Source organism: Egretta garzetta, unplaced genomic scaffold (genome assembly GCF_000687185.1).
Source record: "Egretta garzetta isolate BGI_Z169 unplaced genomic scaffold, ASM68718v1 scaffold68, whole genome shotgun sequence".
Taxonomy (NCBI): domain Eukaryota; kingdom Metazoa; phylum Chordata; class Aves; order Pelecaniformes; family Ardeidae; genus Egretta; species Egretta garzetta.
In genome coordinates this window covers 175044-195271 of record NW_009260774.1, presented here as the reverse complement: position 1 = coordinate 195271, position 20228 = coordinate 175044, and the positions used below count along the sequence as shown (strand labels likewise).

The following is a 20228-nucleotide window of genomic DNA, read 5'->3' as shown; positions in this document are numbered from 1 at the left end:
TTGTGTTAACTTATTAAAAAAACAACAAACCATCTAATGGAAGCTATCAGTGAAATTGTTAAGAAAACAGTACATTGCCTCCAGTGTTCTAAAGGTGAGCCTCAAGTTGTTTTTAGCGGATTTTCCTAGTAGCAAAGAAGCTTAGAAACTCTGACATGCAGGTCCAAATCTACCTACAGATACTAACACACACACACACACACAATGGTATTAAGTATTATAAAAAACAAATGCTAGCAGTTTATTTTACTAAAAAAAAAAAAAAAAATCAACGTTCCCAATTCTGAAAACGAAATTACCATTTTTTACTGACTAGCTAGTAAGGTATTATGCTTAAACATTAAAAAGCTAGTCTTGAATTATTCCTTTTAGACAGCCTTTAAGAGCACCTTTACATTTCAAACTTGTTAAGTTATGAGGTATTATGTGGCATTACCAGGCATAACTTTTTTCAAGCAATGTCTCAAATATTTGACAATGTGTACTACAGTTTTAAGGTCTGTAACACTGGGGAGGTCTTTTGTATATACCTTTCTGTAGGAGTCTTCTATCGTAGGGTCGTATTTTTCAACAAATATTCCTTGAACAAACTGTACAGTCTGCAACACAAAAGTTCTTGTAAGATTCTTCTTGTATAGTGACATTTTGTAAACCTTGTACACAAATTACCGTTCTAGGTGTATACTCAAGTTATCCATTACATTTTTGAAGGCAAATTAAGTGACTGACATAACTATAAGTTATAAGAAACAACAGGAAGTTAGATGTATGCGCCTATTTGACTAAGTACTGTTAGATGAAGCAATGCTACACTTTCCTTTATCCACTCTCACTTGGAACATAACAATTAAAGCATGCATTGATTTAAGGTTTGTCTAGCTGTTGGAATCATTATTAGTGTTTAGTTGAATAGGACACTGTATACAGCTGCATGGCTTTTACATTTGCATTTAGAACTACTACATCTTCTGCTACTTATCTGCCAGCACAGGAATTAGTCAAAAAATAACTGCCAACATTTACTAGTCTTAACTATACTCAGTAGGATATTCCTGTGTACCTAGCGTGTAGGATGTTTTTAGCACAAGTGGAACTTTAAGAGTCAGTGGCCAAGTCAGAGCAGACAGGTTCAAATCCAGAAATGCTGCAGTAAGATAAAGAATTCAGAGGTGAAGGAAAAAGTTCTTTCGCAGTCCAAGATGATTTGTCATTTAAATTTTCCTTTAGGAACTGCTTTGTAAGAGAATAGTTCTTACCTGATAGCGTGGACCTCTAGACCTTACTTTATGATAAGGTGCACAATTAAACTGAAAGATGTAAAGCTCTTAGGTGGGTTGAGAACATCATATTCTGTGAAGTTTTTCAGTGCCAGTCTAGGTCAGACTAAACTTTTCTGTTATTGTTTAACTAAAATGCATGAGCTCTTTGGTTTACAATCATCCACCTGCTGCAGCTATACACCTACTTGCAGGGAAAGATGTAGAAAACATGCTGAACCTCCTACAAACATGCAAATATATATTTGTATTTGCATAAAAGAAATATTAGTGCTTTAGAGACTGCTATCAAATATTAAGCAAACAGCATGCTGGTGATCTTTCTAGTGACAGGAGTTACCAAGGCCAGACACGGGCAAACCAGTTCATTGTGAAAGTTTCATGAAGCAGCTTGATTTCCCACAGACCTATGGCTGGGTTACTCTGTGAAGCCAGAGACCTTCATAATGCTGTGGCTATGTGCTTCACTATGTAAGACAGGCAAAGATCTGAGTAAGCACCATCAATCAACCCATACAAAAATATAGCATGCGAGAGCACGCCAATGGGTGTGGATACACCCAGTAAAGGACGTACCTATTCTAGCCAGGAACGCTCAGCAGTCATTACTTATATTTATGTTTATTTTTGCACACTTATATAAAAGAAGTAAGGGTTAGTAGAGAGTGTATTAGAGAAAAAAAAAAATATGAGAAGCCTAAGAAAACGTACTTGAACTGCCTCACAGAGTACTTACCAGAGCAGACTTTCCAACACCTCCAGAACCAAGAACCACTAGCTTGTATTCGCGCATGATGCAAGAGATAAATCACCCTCAATACCTAAAACACACAATAAGTTGTTCACCATTTTGATCAACAGGACAATTATTTTAGCATTACTACAGCCGCTCTAAGATCGCATATATAACAAGACATTAACAGTTAAATATTGATATCAACTGATAAATGCAGGAGTTATACCATTATAACCAGACATAACCTAAGAAGGATGTCACTTTGATTATTAGACAATGCGGAAACTATGGACATTTGTTCAAGATACAGTACTGCTGAACGATGCTACTTTTTTACCTAGCACAAATAAAGTACCTCCAAGGTTTTCTTGTTACCAGGACTTTAACACTTAAAGAACGATTATTTGCATGTTATCTACCCTAATTTCATAGGCAAAATAGTACAGATTCGGAAAGTTTTTAAAATGGAGACTTTCATGTCCTATGAAACAGTAATTCAGAGAAAAGGCAAGAACGGATTAAGACACTCTGCAAGAAAGACCTCAGTATCATGACCTTGCCAAAATACCACAGGTGTTTCAAAGAAAGTGCACAAGTATCTGGAAGAACTGCTCACACCTGTGTGCATGTATCACTTCCCCAGAGACCTCTGGATGGATTCATCTCCTTTATTTACAGCAAGGAGGAATCAGGCATAGAAATTAATTTACTCCAATTGATAGGCCGATTACTTGGATTACAGCATACCATCCAGTGAGGTGGGTTATTCTCATAACATTTTCCAGAAACCTACAAAATCTCTTCTAGTCATGCAACCAAGTCCATGGCACCCCTCTGCTATAGTCACAGCAAGCAGTAAGGTATTTCACAGGCTTCTCAAGAACTTTCATTCACTCACAAGAAGTTGCTTGCACTACATATTTTGCAACAACAGACCAAAACCAATACTCCAAGAGCCACACAGATGCCTAAAGAGCTTGCAGTTTTACAACCACTACATTTAGAGTATTGAATAGGTTTATCGGGTAAACAGCTGCTAAAGTTTTTTACGTACGGTACCGGTACAGTAATTCTAAAAACATGTCTCAAATTTCATAGCTACTACATCCTCTTCTCATCCATCCCCCAAACTTGTTTTGTATCACACAAGTTTTGTAATTTCATATACATACACATACATGTATAAATGATTTTGTTCATATGAGCTGACATGCATGAAATGTCTCCAGTCTTCTCTGAAGAACTGAAAGCATCAGCATGCTGACAAAAAAAAAAACCAAAAACAACCACACCAAACAGATGGGAAACTTCTTGAGGCAATAGCATCTCTTTATTTGTATTGTAATTTACTTGAAATAACATCCAAATTTTGTGTCTACTGACCCAAAGTTTGATCCATATGCAGAAAGTACAACCATGAAACCACAACCCAGTTCACACTAAGCAGGATTTGATAAAAGGGCTTAGTTAATTTTTTTTAATAAGGTGGCCATTTTCAAGCTATCAGCTCTTAATGCAGCCCCAATAAAATGCTGCAAACTATCAGATATAGTATTTCCTCTACCGCATTACCATTCTTCCATAAACATTGCATAAACCCTACTATAGTAAAGCTAACAGTTACTATTGATAAGAAACAATTATCCAAGAGGAGACAGAATTTGTTTCAGAATGAGAAAATGCATGCTAATCAAAGAATCACAGAGACAGACTTGTATAAGAAAATTAAGCCAACCTCTTCCCAGCAAACAAACATCTGTCAAAAAGAACAGCAAGATCCCAAAAGTCAGTTTTCAAAAAAATCCCTTAAGTCTGAAAGTTGATTAATGTTTTTCTAGATATCTAACCACAGTTATGATGACTGTAGTTTCATAAATAATTGGAGGCAACTAAAATATTCTTTTGAAACCATTCCTGTCCTACGAGCGAGATCTGTTCACTGGTTCCACACTAGCTACTGTTGCTGCCTACAGCAGTCCGCCAGATCTGCTTGCTTATCTTTGTTGAAAGCTGACTCAGCAAAACCAAAACAAGGCCACAGATATTGGGACACATCTTTGGGTCATCCTGTTCAAGAAAACACGCACCTCTCAGTCTTGCTAGCAATGGAGCTATCAGGACTGTTAGTGCTGCCCTGGGAGGAAGGTCTCAGTTCCTCTCCTGTACTGGCTCTAGCACTTACCAGATTGAGTTACCTGTTTTCTCTCCTCTCTGTGCTCACAGAAAGATGAAACCTTCCCCAACGGGTGAATAATTTGGGGGTTGGGGGAGAGGGAAAGTGCAGGGAATCCAATACAGGGGCTCATACAAGGTAAGCAGCAGAAGCAAGGTAAGAAAGACCCCTCTCATCAGCAGTAATCTCACAGCATCTCTGGGAGTCACACCATCTGTTCAGTGTTTAGCACAAAATGCTAAGATGATTTACATAGAAATTAGAGGACCTCCATGTTAGTGTCCATCTTCGCCATCACTGATCAACTCCATGTTGTCTTAAGACTTGAGAAATCAAGTGGCCAGGCCCTACTCTATGTTCTTCTCGCAAACATTTAATGAGCAATCTTTTGGCTTACCTAAACCATTCCTTGCACCTTAAGCAAGCAAAAGGAACGTATGGAAAAAGCCATAAGGAAATAATTGGACTAATGTCCAGCTAGGCAAGACTCTCCACAGGCTTCTGTTACCAATGAAATTGAGACACTCTTCAGTGATTTTCACACTTAATAGAACACCTTTTCACTCCTAACTTTAAAAACTATGCTTCCTTCCCTACAAGGATTTTTTGCAAACAGAGACTACCAGAACCATTCACACCACAAGTTTAATCTATTTGGCACTACTGTAAACGTTCAGTTAGATCCACAAACCTGTAAGTTGTCCAGACTTTCTACAAACAATAGGAAAAAGGACTGTATCTAACTATGAAATGCACCTTTCGAAGTCATGACAAGTTAAGCCTATAACTACATCACCTGCCATTTCTTTAAAACAAACATTCAGTTATGCCTTTACTTTTGGAAAAGTGTCATTAGAGTGACACAAACTTAGTGGGTGTAGGGGAAATCCCAGTACAGTAATCTGGGTGAACTGCAGCAATTTCACACTGTCTTGAAAAGAACGGTTTAAGCTGAATTTTTCAGTCTTCAGTCTGAAGTTAACAACTAAATACGGAGATGTCAATAACAAAGGCTGACAGTAATTCAGAAGTAACAGAACTTAAGCAGCAGCTACCAAATACCTGTTTGACCTAGTGGATTGAGTAATTTGTGACTTTTTCTTACTGACTGATCTATAACTCCTTAAAGAAAATTCCAAATCCTGAAATAAGATGCTCACAACTTGGTTTTAGTGAGAGACTGGCAATTCCATTTTGGCTTTCCAACAGGGATTCAGGAATTTAACACAAGCCAAGGCTTCTTTTGGCATCCAGATTTGGAAGTTCACCCCTAAATATCCAACTGCTGTACAACACTCTAGAGCCGATTTCACTACTTTAGGTGGTGGTACATAATTAAAGAACATACATACACTATTACAGCTTGGTTGATCAGTTTGTTTAATCTCTGGAGCACCTAAGCAAAAAGCTTTTTTAAGATTTTTGAAGATGAGGCAAAGCCAGACCTGCAGTACACTCAAACATTTTTCTCTGACCCTCCCTCCAAACTTGGGCAATGAGCAATGCAAATACTAACTTCCTCTTTCCCCTTGAGAACTGTTTTGTCATTTGTACAGTTACTCCCTACTCACCGAAAGCACATGGTAATCCTTTATACGCACCCCCCTCTATACAGCATAGAGGTAGCTTGGCATCTCTGCACTGGTTCATCATCAGGTAGTCTGGCAATGACATAGTGGAATGAAACACAAACCAACGTATTCTCCAAATTGCTTTAAGAAAGCTAACTTGGATATCTCTACCACAGCATGCAGCCAAAGCACCATCATCTGCTCCCACTTAGATCTACCACGCCACTGGCTTTGAGCAGCAGTCTCAATGTCACTTCACCTTCCTCTTACTGTTTTCTTACAGAAAAAAAACCCTCAACCCCTAGCTAAGAGAACTTTCCTAAGAAAAATTTCCTGGTTACAGGTCTTTGCCTCCTTCTCAACTAAGAAGCCACCAGCCCACGAAGCTAGGAGCTGCTTTAGGAGACTGTGGTCTGCCATGCTATTTGGTGTAATAAATGCCTAGCACACACTTTTTCACCGATCGGTATGCCTGTTGGCTGCAAGCATGCCCCAGACTGAGTTGGGGCTCTGATCCTGTCTGAACTTGACTTTCCAGTGATTCCCAATTAGCCCGACCTGACTCGACTCTAACTCAAACCTATTTTTCCGTATCACATGCTGTACAGACTACTTGCATCCTAAACCTCAGTCTTGGTCTTGCTTTACTTTTCAGATCGACACGCTTGACTCTGGAACTAATATTGTATTCAGCTCCATCCAGTGCCAACACGATTTCCTTTTGACTCATCTATGACAAATGAGTGGGGGCAGAGGAGGAAGACAACAAAGTATAAAAGCGGACGTTTAAGCCATAAAGCACCCTATCTTTCAGTTACCTGATAGTATTTGAAACAACAGAAGCCATTAAGCTTCAAGCAAGACATTAAAGTAAAAACTTCAACTGCTGATCGAGATGCAAACTATAAAACCTTAGATGGAAGGTGAAACTTCTGCTGGATTTCCTTTTCTGCCTGAGAGAAAAAAAAAAAAAAAAAAAAGCACACTTCTCCAGCCATTCTGAAACAGAGACCGGACTTAGTGCATGCGGTATCTCTTTACAAAGTCTGTGCCTTGCATTTCGCATATTGTCATCCCCTCCCACCCCCAGAAAAAAGAAGTTGAACTTTGGAAGAATATGTAATTATGAAACCATTTGTACATTCAAGACAGAGCTCAATGTAGCACTTTAAGAATAATTTTCAGCAGTCTGCACTAACCAGTCATTTCAATGATACCCTTCAGTTCTAAAGCTATCAGAAAGCAATTGTATTAACACGAAAGGAGGATAAAGGATCATTAGGTCACACGATCTCAGTCATTCAATAAGGGGACAGTTAGGTTTACATGTTTCCTTGTCTAAAACTTAGCACTCTAAAGCTACACCTGTATCCCAGCATAGCCAGCATTTCTAGAATAGGATAGGGTTAAGTCCAACGATAATACTTGTCTGTGCTCCCCAGATCACCCAATCTCAGGGCTGTAAAATGGATATTCTCAAAGGGGCACAACAGAAGTGAAGAGACCATGGTAACTGAGTAACAGATATGCAAAACGCCCCAATTTATTGGACGGTTGATGAGAAGTATCCACCAAATCACGCAACAATCAGATATAAGTAAGTTTAAACTTATTCCTATTAAATAAACCAAGTAACCTGTTTGAATCCCTCTTCATTTAGTGGAGTCTGTATGAAGAGAGAAATTTTGCTTTAAAGGCTGGCTACCTTTAAGGTGACAGAGCTGCAAGGAGTGAGAGCAATGCCAACTTCCTTTGCTTTTTCATTTTTCTGCTCTTCCATCTCTAGGCAGGAAAATACTGTGGTCTCTGTGCAGGTGCTAAACAAGACGATGACAGGAAACATGCAAAAAGTAAGGCTTTATTTCCTCTTAACTGGAGCGGGCTCTGGCTTTGAACAGCTGAGTCAAATACTTATATGTACAGATATTTGACATAACTGTGAACTCTGGAGATGTCTAATGCAAAATTTAGCTAGAAAGAGAGAAACGAGGGATGCTAGTCTTCAAGAAATAGTGTTTTCACATAAACCGGATTCCGATGTACTTTCGAGAGATTGTACTCTTGAGACAGCAGAGCTGACTTTCAGATTGCCTCCATTTAACTGCAAGTGGCCCTTCAGTAACCGCCTTGCATACTTCCTGAAATGTAACAGTCCATAAAACCACCACATCTGTGCAGCCTCTCTCATTAGTTTGTTCATATTACTTTTTTAAATTAATGTATGTATTAATGCATTAGTGTAGTGTATTAAAGTAGCTGCTTAATTCTACTTCTGAATGCCACACTTAAAGTACCTGATCAACTAGAGCAGCAAGAGCTTTATCTGTGCATGGACACTTTTTGCAATAAAGATTCTCTTTAAAGGATGAGCAAATCTTTGAATAAACACCATTTGAATAGAAGGAAGAAAGGTTAACCAACACAACACACTAGAAATGTATTTTAAAAGCTTCACATCTGTCAAGGACTGTGAAGGAGGAACTTAGTTTCAGCTTCTGCCTTTATTAGATAAACCAGGAAAAAGTGCCTCCTGGATACTGTCTTGACCAAATTCTTGAAGTATGTCTCCAGCAAAAGGAAACCCAAAGTGATGATGCTAAGAAAGTGGAGGAATAAAACCCCCTACTTTAGCAGTTAAAGAAGAAACTACACACTTAAAAAGCAACCACACAATGAAGAATTCATCAAGGTTCAAATACCATTGGTAATCGGGCTTGATATGATATTTATTAAAGTGGTTTTTTGATGTTTGGGTTTTTTGTGTGTAGACTTGAATTTGCTAGTTTTCTTTCAACTCCTTCAGCTTCAACTTTTGGTTTCTGATTCAACTTTGTTACCTGTCTGAGGAACTGGAAAACTAAGAATCCAATCTTTCCACATGGTATTAACTGGAGCTCAGCCCCAGGCCAAAGACATGAACTAAATACAGTCACTACTTGAAGATATCCCCAAGACTTGCTTATGTGAACTAGTTGTTCAGGTCTGGAATTAAAACAAACAGTCCCTCCCAGAAGCATAATCATTTTCAGAAGGGATCATGATTATTCAGCACTTTACAGACACCATGATTCTTGTTCAGACCCTGACATTCTGGTTGTATGTATTGTGAAGTTGCAGTGTGTTCACTAAAATTTTCATAATCTTTCTGCCCCAGCACATTTACCTCTCTGGAGGAGACGCTTTGTTAGAGCCACCTTGGGAATAGCACTCCTAAATTAATCTCAACTGTTTGCATGGGGGGTGGGAGTTTCAAGCATTAGAATGAAGAATGAAGCAAATTAACGGACTGGTTTACCTGCTTACAGTTAGCAGTGGAGGGGAAAAAAGCCAAGGAAAATAAAACCTGCATCTCGGAGAGGGAATACTAGCCCTGAGATGGAACAAGACAACAATGGTCAGACATTTGGAAAAATAGCTCTAGTTCAGTCACAGGACCAACCAAGGTCAGAGGATTAAGTCTTCCCAGACAAGATGTTTCCCACTTCTGGTACCAGAGCGCTCTCAGATGGCCAAACCTAAATCTTTCTAATCGTTTGTACCATTCAGATTCCACTAAGTTTTGAGTCTCTTAGTTTAGAACCCTTCTTCAGGGAGGCAAGTAATGATAGAGGATGTGTGCTGTACTTAATATTGCCCAAATACTTAAACGTAAGGGGAAGTCCTAAATTCTTATCCCTCAGCTCCAAGGAGCTGAATAATTTCAGTGCCTAAGCAGCACCTTGACAACATAACCCAAAGCAGAAGCCTGTTCGTTTTCACCAACTTTTAGATGCTTTAGGAATTAAAGCAACTCAGATAATCTTTACTCAACAGGCTACGCAGTAACTCTTGTAAGAGAGAAATTAAAATACTCTAGAGCTGACTTTCACCCTTATTTATAGAAAACATTATTCAGAAATCAATTCTGAAGACAAGATACACTGAAAAGCTGATCAGGTCTAATTAAAGACTTTTATACTCAAGACTCCTGGAAGTAGAGCTATTTCATTAGCAATGCAGACACTTTGGAAGCAAGTCAACTGTTCAGTAAACAAAGCTAGAAGAAATTCTTATTCCTTGTTTTTACCTGGTTTTGATAGTTTTTTGTCTTGACAAACAAGTATTTTGTCAGTTGGACAGCTAGCTCTTCTGGGCACTAACACAGTGATTTTTCTTGGACAAAAATATTTCTTCAATTATGTTCAAATATTTTAACTGATGCCAGAGAATCTTCAGATGATTTTTCAAAAAGCTGTCTGGGTGATTAAGCTTATCCAGAGACATGAAAACATACTAACCACCTGAGAAAAGGCAGAGACCTGAGAACAAGTTACTGCAGCACAAAAAGGGCACCGAGGTTTAAGTTGCTCATTGAACTGCCCATGGGGACACTTACCCACAGAGATAGCTTAACCAAGTTTTCCTCCTTTCATTGCAGGGAGCCACCTTGATTAACACTGCACACAGGGACAATTTCTGCAAAGCAGCTAACATGAGCTTACCTTGTGAGACTAATTCCACTGTCTATAATTAGCATAGCTGAATAAAATCTGGTTTTCTTCCTCAAGTCAAAGATCTTAAAATCTGAACACAAACTTAATGCATGTTCTAAGAATAAAAACTGGTCTGCTTGAAGCTACTGATACCTCAAGATGAAACCTTCCTAATGTGAGACTAGCAAGCATGTGCAACTTGCAGTAGTTTCATACAAAGTGTAAAAAGTAGTTTCAAAGCAAGCGGTGTAATGAACATTCTTGAGCTACTAAAAGATACGCTATGCGCCAACACTTACTGAGCTCGAGTTTCAACTTCATGCAAAAATTCAAATCTGTCAATTCAAATTTGGAGTCCCTTATAAATCCTAAGCTTCAGAGTCTATTTAAGCCTCAATTGGAGTTTGTAACATTTATCAGATTTATTATTATTTTTGCTGACTGTTTGCCACGGTTTTGCATTTTCTCCCTATTTCTGTAAAATAGTCACCATCCCCCATAGAAGTTGTTTGTGCATGTTCTACCAGTCAGACTTCCAGCTAAAACGATGATTTCTGAATTCCTGAAGAAACTGCATTGCAAATGTTTTTTTATGCTTGCAAAGAAAATCCAGGCAGACAATAAATAGAACGAGGAACGCTCATTTTTAAAAATACAAGTATATTAAATTCAGAGAATGCATAATTACCACATCATGGTATCTTGCTAGGCATAAGCTAAGTATTCAACCATACAGCGAGTTTTGAGAACCGAGACAGCAATTTACTGCTGTGAATTTGGCTCTACTGCTACTGCAGAGAAGGATCAGTAGTTAGCTCTAAATTAACGGATTGCCACATCATAGTATACCCAACATGCTCTACCTGATACACATCCTTCTGATTAAAACGAGATATAAGCATTTGTTTCTTCATATAATTGTTACAGTAAAATTTATCTTTCAAGCTACAAAAACTGTTAAAACCAGCAAGACTGCAAGTAAGGCATGGAAATTTTCAGCCAAGATACTTCTCTTGTAAAAATGCACTCATGTGCAGTTTGAAAGTTACTTCAAGAATAAACTTGCCAGTTGGCTTAAGATACTCTTTGGAAAAAGGCAGCTTAACTTCTGTTGCAGAAACGAGACTTAGCCTCAAATTCCACGCGTTATCTGCTTAACATCTGGCAATCCTAGCTCTACGCCGATTGTGACAGTGGTTGCTGAACCAGTAAAGCCTTGTGTCAGGTTTCCTTCTACCAAGATAAGGCAATGCTCGGTTCAACTGCAGTCCCAACACCACCTGAATTTTTGTCCCTCCTGTCTATTTTTCTCTATAACCCACACATCATATACATCCCTGGCGATGCCAGAGCTTCCATACCAAAAATGTTACTACTTGCACTGTCTTCACTATTAAAAGTTTGGTTTCAATTCAGGTTTGTTTAGATTACTGACACATTCTCAAGGCACAGATACATAGATTTCCTTCATTATATGATCTTTTGTTACTGGCCATTTAAGACAGGCTGGTGTAGGCCCTTTACATACAAAGTATCCTTCCATACAGTGGAGGGTACAGATTTATGGTAATTCTATTACAAATCAGGTTGGTAGCCTGAGAGCAGTCTTACAAATTCCCATACGTCATTTTAATTAAGATTAGAAGTTTTATCTGTTGAAAGGACGCTGATTCTATGCAAATTGAGAATACTAGCTACTAGCATTCATTAACAGGAATAGAATTAGTTCTTCCATGATAAATGAACCATACCAGCCAAGTCCCAAGTAACCGTAACTCACGTCTGTTTTGACCTCTCAATCAATACTTCCCTAATAGAAACACGGTACTTGAGTGTGAGCAGCAAACATCAAAGTCACCCAAGTTACACGTGATTTCACAAAGAGTTCCTTTGTTAAAGCTTGAGGCATCTGTCCTTGAGGTTAAGTTGAAAAAAGCATACACCAACACCCAGCAATAACTACCATTTTCTGCCACAGGGTTTTGCTACCTCTGCAATAACGGAGGTGCAACCTTAACTGCTTCTTTTCACAGTTAACTTTATTTAGCTGAATCCACTGATGAAGGTGGGTTTGTAAAAGGTCTGAAATGCTTAACTGAGGTGGCAGAAGCATGGGCAGAACATCCTGTTCTGTTTCTGGCAGCAAACGAGTAGCATCTTGAACCTAGGGATGGTAGCTCCTCAGGGAACATCCAAATCACAGACATACCTTGACTAGAAGATGACAACTGTAGACACTGACCTCCACACCCCTGCCCACATGCAGATGCACATACAACTTGGTTGCTTCTGAGGCAACTGCTGGGTTGTCACAAGCTTCAGACGAGGGCATTTAAAAAAAAAAAATAATATCATGACTAAAACAAATGCTGGCTTATCTTAACATGCCAAGCTGTGAACCACTGTAGTTCTGCATTTGCTTTGTGAGTGGCTGATGCATCTTAAGACAGCCCCAAAAAAGTCTCATTTAATGGGTCAGGAATTTCCAAGGGGGGGGAAAAACCTGAGAGTTATGAGCAGGAACCCAAAGGTAAGCAATTCATGCTTGCAAGCCTGAGCTCACAGACACAACGACACCCACACAAAACGCTGAATAATTTTAAGCAAATGAATTTGAATCACACTCATCCCCACACCACTTTCTATTATACGTACTAGATCTTTAGCAGAGAGTTAGAGGGTTAAACTTGTTAAATCAAGTCTCCACAAGAGCCTATTTGAATCTTCTTAAGATCACTCTAGTTCTTGTTCAGACCATACTTCTTGGTTCCTCTGCATCTTCAAAGTTTGCCATTTTCTGGAGAAACCTGTCCTACCTTAAGACTCACTTTGCTGTTAAGTCAAATCAAACACATACTTCAATAAAGTAGCAGAAGATGTCCAAAGCATACTGAAATATAAAATTGGCTCCAGAGGTTTGAATGGGAAGACCTTTCTAAATACAAACCAGCATGTCTGGTCTTCCAAGAGTCACTTATTATTTAGACTATGACAATCACCACAGCATTTGAACAAGTGTTACTGCTACATGCTGAATCTTTTACTGAAGAAGAGTTTTACTTCCAGCAAGTTAAATATATACATCTCAAAACAAGCTATATTTTGGGCAAAGCCTGAGTGGAAGAATGACTTTTCAGTCCACACTGACTGTTCCAGGGAAGCAAGTTTATCCTTAATGAAACCACAGTCTTTTATTTCCACATTGCTTAGGGTGCTCGCAGTTTACCCAGCAAGTCCTCTGCTTAGGTTCTTGGGATCTATGACTTCGACCTTCTGTAGGTAAGGCTCTGAATGATTCCTTACTTCCACTTCTACTGTCACAGCAGATTCAGCATTCATTTTGGAAGAGAGGCTTCAGCTTTCCTCTGCAAAACTTACAGCAGCAAATTTCATTTAAAAAGTAGTCCACAACAAGATTAAGTAATGGAAGAATTACATTACCTGAAAATACAAATATTTTCAAGTTGATATATGTGTCTTCGGAAAAAGTATTTGCAAACTCCCTCTTAAGATCTTGCCCCTGGCTAGAAGCAGGATGTACTTTCAGTCAGCAAGACTGCACATTGTTCAAAATATCGGTTACTGTAGTTAAATTAAGTCCAAACTAACACACACTTAATGTTGCTGCTTCATCAGTTTCCTGGCTAGACAGGACCCAGATTTCTAGCAGAAAAGGAAGTAGGCAGCATCAGGACTTCTATCTTTGTCAAGAATAAAACTGTACAACCTACCTGATCTTTTCATTCTAGGCTTCACATGAAATATTCTTATTTTCTCACTCTAATCTCAGAAGAAAAGTGCTGTATCTATGTGAATAGGAATTACTCTTAAGAGTTCGATGAAAAGCAACACAGATCAAAAGGATGCCAAACACCAGCACATACAGCAGCCTAAAGCATTTAATTGTAGAACCTTGTTTTTAGCTACTCGGTTTTTGTAGAACTTCAGCTATCATACTTAAGTTTTCTATGTGAGATCTCTGGCTGAACCTCAATTTAGCTTAGGGCATTTCCTGAAATAAAAGGTTTAAAGAGATGAGAAAAAAAACCCTAGAGTTTCATTTTTATAAAAAAAAAAAAAAAAAAAAAAAAAAAAAGCAATGGACTTGCTCAAATATAAAGAAAGGTGAAAAGGTAACAATAAACTGTAAGAACATACAGGGTTATGTATCATTCAGAAATGCTTTTTTCTCTCTAATATTCAGATATGAAAAGCAAACAAAATTGTACACTGGAAGTGAAAGCATTTAAAGACCAAGCATCCAGTTAAAGAATGAGTTATGAATGCCTGTTTATTATAGCATCACAGACTTGTCTGCATTGACCTCCAAACTTGCTCAATGCCCAGGATGATCTGTATCAAGCAACAGAGTGTCTCTTCTCTGGCAAGATCTCACCTAATCTTCTACTTAAGCCAAAAAAGATAGGTCAGAAAAATGAAGGAGTGATTCTCCAGCATGACAGTCAGCTATTTGCCTCTTCCAGTGTTCCTTCCTGATGTCACAGGACTACTACAGTCCCTTATGTTCCACCAAGTGCTAAGATGATAATTTGACATGAATTTCTAGAAGCATGGCATACTCTCAAATAACTAATGTCAGCAGAAGTTGGATTGTGAACAGAGCACTTCACAGCACACTAAGAACACAAGTCCAATGCAACTCAAATTGTGAAATTCATCTATGGACTAGTATAATATCCACGAGAACTCTGAAGGTGAAGTCACACTTGCCAAGAACTCATTTCTGATGCTGCTCATCATAAAATCCATGAAAACACACAGTATCTTCTGTACACTTGCATCAATATAAACAATAGGCAGTAAATAACAAAAGGATCATTCCCTGAATGGGAATAAAAGCACCACACTCACAGAATGCCTATTGCCCATCAACTCTCCATTTTAAACAAGTCAGAAGGGTCACAGGCAGTACAATATATCCTTATACATACTAGCTATATAAATATGACTCCAGAAGTGTAATAGTCAAGATTTTGTATGCAGTATTAATTTATACACTTTCCCAACCCCAAGAAAATTCTTAAAAAAAAAACTGTATGCAAAAAGCAATCACATGAAGCCAAATAGGCTATGCTTATGGGTCATCTTACACATCAAGCTTTCAGAACATTATCTTTTAAGTAGCTTCACAGTGAAAGATCAGAGAAGGGTTACTGACTGTGCCTTACAATGTCTAACAATTCACCTTAACCACTTCACATTTGCAAGATTAGTAAGAGAGGTTCCTGCACTGCATGTCACTGGGCTGCCCCCACACTTAACCAACCACATAAGCCTGGACACACAGCCACACACAGCTCAGTCTCTACTGTAAATGTCACATTATAAACAAATAATCTAGTCCTAAATACTGTGTTGCAGAGAATAAGATTCTTAGGTAACTTCCACTCATAGATTACTTCCATTCCATGTTCCAGTTTACCTTTCTCCACATTCAGAAAAAACAAAACATGCTGCAACTTTACACTAGTCTTGTAATGAATCACTTTGCAGGGGGAGCGTCAGACCAGATGTTATAAAAGTTTAATTAACTGCAAGCAAGGATTGTACAACTGCACAACTTAACTATCAGTATTGTCTGGGTTCTGACGCAGTCCAAGCACTGTTCAGCTTCACCTTAAATAAAAAAGACTGAAAATACTGACTGTACATGAAAGCTTTAGAAAAAACGCAAGTAGCTGGTTCAGTAGTGCTGAAGTGCCACACCTAGCAACATACAGGTCCCTCCCCCTGTCTCCTCTACCCAGTCTCTTGAACTCCACATAGGTAACTCACACATATCTGCAGTTCATCTTTAACACTGATGTGGTGGTGCTCTTTTTGCTTCTTCCCGATACATGAAGAATGCTTTTAAGACATTTCCCTTCATTGCAGACATGAAAAAAAATGAAGGCACAACTGGTTAGGTTGCAGAAAGACAAGACTATGAGTGGAAAAAAATAGGACAAGACTTCAAAAGCTAAGACAACTAATATGGAGAAACAACAACAAAAAAAAACCCAGCTGCAGGGACTATCTGCGTTCACAAGTTATTTTAGATAAATTGAAGAGGGGGCTAGCCAACATACATTATTTGGGATATAGACAGCAAATTGATTGAAGAAAAAACTTTCACCATGTAATCTCACATCAAGTTATGAAGTAAGCCACACTAAAGGAAATACTTTTAACTACATCTTTTCCTTTAATCCAGATTACCTACTGAAATAAAGACTTAATAACTGTTATAATTAAAGCAAGAGTAACATTCGCCTCAATGTCAACAAATTTTGATGTGAAGAGCACACTCTCCTCAGTTTCTACAAGAAAAAGACAAGAATTGTAACTACAGATTCTTGCTTTAAGTTTGTCTGCAGTTATGAAAATAAACTGTTCTCCTGTTCCAGTTCTTCAATACTGTCCAGAAATTTAATGATATAAAGTTTCTCACAGCTCTGCGATTAGAGTTATGTTGAAAATTATTTCATGAATGAGTAACAGTGGCGCATAATATCCTTTTTGCAGAAGGCCTGGTCAAGTCATTCAGATTCAGGACACCTTCCTGTGTTGCAACAGCTGCAGGAATGATATGAAGTGATCTAGGGGTTCCCTGAAGAGAATCTCAGGCTGGAGAGAAACATGAGATGCTGCTTCTCTGCCACAGGATGCAAACACCAGTCCATTAGAAGGGCTAGGCTGTCCCGCTCCTGCACTATGGTCTGGCTTTCCTCCTCGCTTGGCCAAGAATGAACTAACCATGTGCACTGTAATTGGCAGTCTCTTTTCATAGTTGTATAGCAGGAACTTACTTCAAATAACATCAAGTCCTTTGATTAGTAACTAGAAAGCTGAGCGGGACAGTGTACAAGATACTGTCGAATGCCTCTTCTTCCTGGTTCAACTTTAAAATGTTCCTTTAACTCTGTTATATGCGTTCCTGCAGGGTCTTACAGTAACTTTCACTCTACTGCTTTAGTAGTAAAAATTACTGTTAAAACACTGCTCTTGGAAAAAAGAGCATCCTGAATAGCTAGAGGGCCCCCAAATCATTTCATATTTCAAAAGTTGCCTAATAGGCAGATTTCCAACCTGGCGTTTACAGCCTTCCTCCCTTCCCTTGCTGCTAGAGGAAAGGAACACATAGTATGTCAGAAGCTCACAACAGCATACATAAACAGGCACACAGTAATAATAATAATAATAAAAAAAACACACACCACAAACCTTTTCACTTTTAGTTGTCCAGTGTTTCTTTAGGCATTCTAAAGCTCAAGAGGTGAGAGCTTCAAGCCAGAACCTACTGCCACTTTTGAAGGTAGCCTCATTCAAATGTGCCATGAAAAAAAAGTTTGTGCTAACAGACAAGGTCTTTTGACTTTCTCCAAACAGTGCTTGCCTACTACAAGCGAACTGCCATAGCTTCATCAGAATATTGCTTCTACTCCACCTGCCCCACTGTTTTCTCATGTTTGACAGACCCTAAGGAGAAAGTGATACGTTAGCTGCTTTAAGTGAGACAACTAAAGCTCTGAACAACTTGGAAAACTCAATCAACTTGAAAAGGGGTCCCCTATTAATGGCATTCAAGTAACAAAAAAAACTTCCTTTGTCCCTGCTTTATGCCAGACAAATAGAAACAGACCATCTTAACCACGTGTGAGCAGTAAAATAAAGTTTGCCTTTGAATATGGAGGTGTAGTTACTGTAGATACTCCTTCAATCTCTCCAAACAAGCAGGCTGTCTAAAATATCCCTCTACCTGACCTAGATGCAACAGAACACAGCAGAAGCCTGCCCCAGCTCAGCAGGGATTCAACACACTGATATTACACAGCGCACTTCAGCCTGCTTTTGTACTTGTTCTGAGGCAAAAGAGCGGCAGTGCTTGCAACCACAAGCTAAACGTGAACTTCTATTGCACGGGATACACTTAGTGAACTGTTTACTAAGAGAGCAATTTTGATTAAAACGCACAACAACTTGAGCTTACCCTGAAGAACACTCTCAAACATCAGGTATCTGAAAGCCATCTAAGCATTACTTAGGCCAATTCATAAAGGACCCGCCTACCCTCTTAGCACACACCCAAGGACAACAGAGTGCCTGTTTTTATCTATAAGATATGCTTACCCTTAAGAGCACCTCTCCATACCTAACTCCAAGCAGCTAGCAGCGCTCTGCAGGTGACAGGATTGGCACTATAGCAGTAAGCATCAAGCACTCCAGTACTTCTGTGACTCTTGCACTTCCCACATCCCAGATGATAAGTGGACAACTGTTTATTTTAGTTCCCAGTCACATTTACTGTTAGATCACAAGCTACAGCGTAAGCCTTCAGCACGCTTCCTTCCTCAGCCATACAAGTAATTTCTTTCTCCTTTTGTAGGCCCTCACCTAGATAGATTCCCATCTGTTTGCCTCTGCTCCAGAAAGGCTCTCAATTAAAAAGACAGTCAGTTTTACTCTGCAAAACTGGCACAGCAAAGAGAACCATCATGGCTCACTTCAGATTTATTTTTGATGAACTGTCCTACAGCAGATCTTCGGAACAAAATAGCACAATTTAAATTCCACTCAGAAAACTTATCTGGTGCACGTATGTAGTAACAGAAACAAGACACTGAGTTACAGACAGTCCAAAAACTACTGGGTCCCTCCCCCCCCCATACAAGTTCTGGTTTTACACTTACAATCTCTCAACCCTGTTTTGCAGATTATTTCACCCCCAGGCAGACAGGTGCTCCAAGTATGATCCGCTTTGTTGCAAAAAAGATACACGACATTTGTATTGTACAGCGCAACTCAAAACTCAGTTATGTAGCTACAGATAATCATAAAGCTTTATGCTACAGTTGCAAGTTGAACTTGGAGTAGTTCATACCACTACAAGAAACATCCCTGAAAATACGCAGGTGCCAAGGAATAAAACACCGCATCTAGCTAGTTAGAAAGTTTATTTGCAAAGTCTTTGATATGAACAGCCAAGGTAACCTCCACTATTCACTCAGCTCATTTTTAGCTAGAATGAAGTCTACAGGGTAGACTTTATGAGCGCGAGTTAAAAAAGATGCAATGAATAAAGAAAGTGAAAACACTTGACTGTAGCAAGTAGGCTTGTTTGGGTTTTTTCCCCCAAAAAGCTTGCGATTTTAACAGAGAGGCAAGTCATCCAAAAGATGATCATCTGATTCATTTTGCAAGTTTTCCATAGAGGAGGAAAAAAAAAAAAAAATCTCTTTCCAAAGGGAAATACATTTGGTTTTGAATGGTTATTATATAAAACAGTGTGATTGCTTTTCTGCCTTTTAATTATAATTGATAAAAGAGAAGAGTGTTTCATGTCTTCTTTTTTATAACACTAATTTTAATGTATATTTTACCAATAAAGGGTACTGAAAAGTCTTTGTCATACACTGTCTACACACTTCACACTGGGGTAAGACGTAGCTGTTATATGCTGGAAATAACAAATTACACTAATCAAAACATCTAAATGCAAGAACACACACAGAACCTGTGCAATTTTCAAGCCGGGCATCTCTGAAATACCCTCTCTCTTGGAACCGTACTACCTTACTATCACACCCCAAAGCAGCATAGAAAAAGCTATTTATTTTTTTTAGCAACCCTCGAAAGGGATAACCCACCCCTTTAAGATGGAAAAGGGAGTAAAAGCACACTGATCTTTTTTGCGGGAAACCTTGGGGTTTTTATCCTCTTTTTGTAATCCAAGGCCAACGCGAAAACACTCGGATTCGGTTTTATTTGACCCTTTGCAAACTTTGCTTTCCTTCCACCGCTTTTTCACCAAACGCACGCAGCAGAGTACGAGGTGTCTCGGGGTTAGTAGCCGGGTTTGGCGCAGGAAGCGTCAGTCAAATCCTTCCATTTGCTTTGACAGGGGCGTGGGGGTTGTTCAGACGAGACGAACGTTCCTGTCATCCCCTTCTCCTTTTTATTTAGTGACAAGCAGGAGGGGAACTCGCTGGCCACGACGTC

General features: G+C 38.9%; 1 protein-coding gene across 2 annotated transcripts in view; it reads right to left on the bottom strand.

Moving 5' to 3' along the window:
- RAP1B (RAP1B, member of RAS oncogene family) overlaps window positions 1–18458 on the bottom strand; it is a 31992-nt gene extending 13534 nt beyond the window's left edge. Inside the window, exons 1-3 of one of the 2 annotated variants that reach the window (XM_009646249.2) lie at window positions 18360–18458; window positions 2014–2098; window positions 531–599 (exon numbers count right to left, since the gene is read on the bottom strand). In XM_009646249.2, the coding sequence (XP_009644544.1) occupies window positions 531–599; window positions 2014–2070 (126 nt within the window). In that variant the 5' untranslated portion in view covers window positions 2071–2098; window positions 18360–18458. Of the gene's footprint in view, window positions 1–530; window positions 600–2013; window positions 2099–16025; window positions 16106–18359 lie in introns of those variants that run through there. The other variant, XM_035901668.1, reaches the window with a different exon arrangement.
- Between the last annotated feature and the right edge of the window lie 1770 nt (window positions 18459–20228).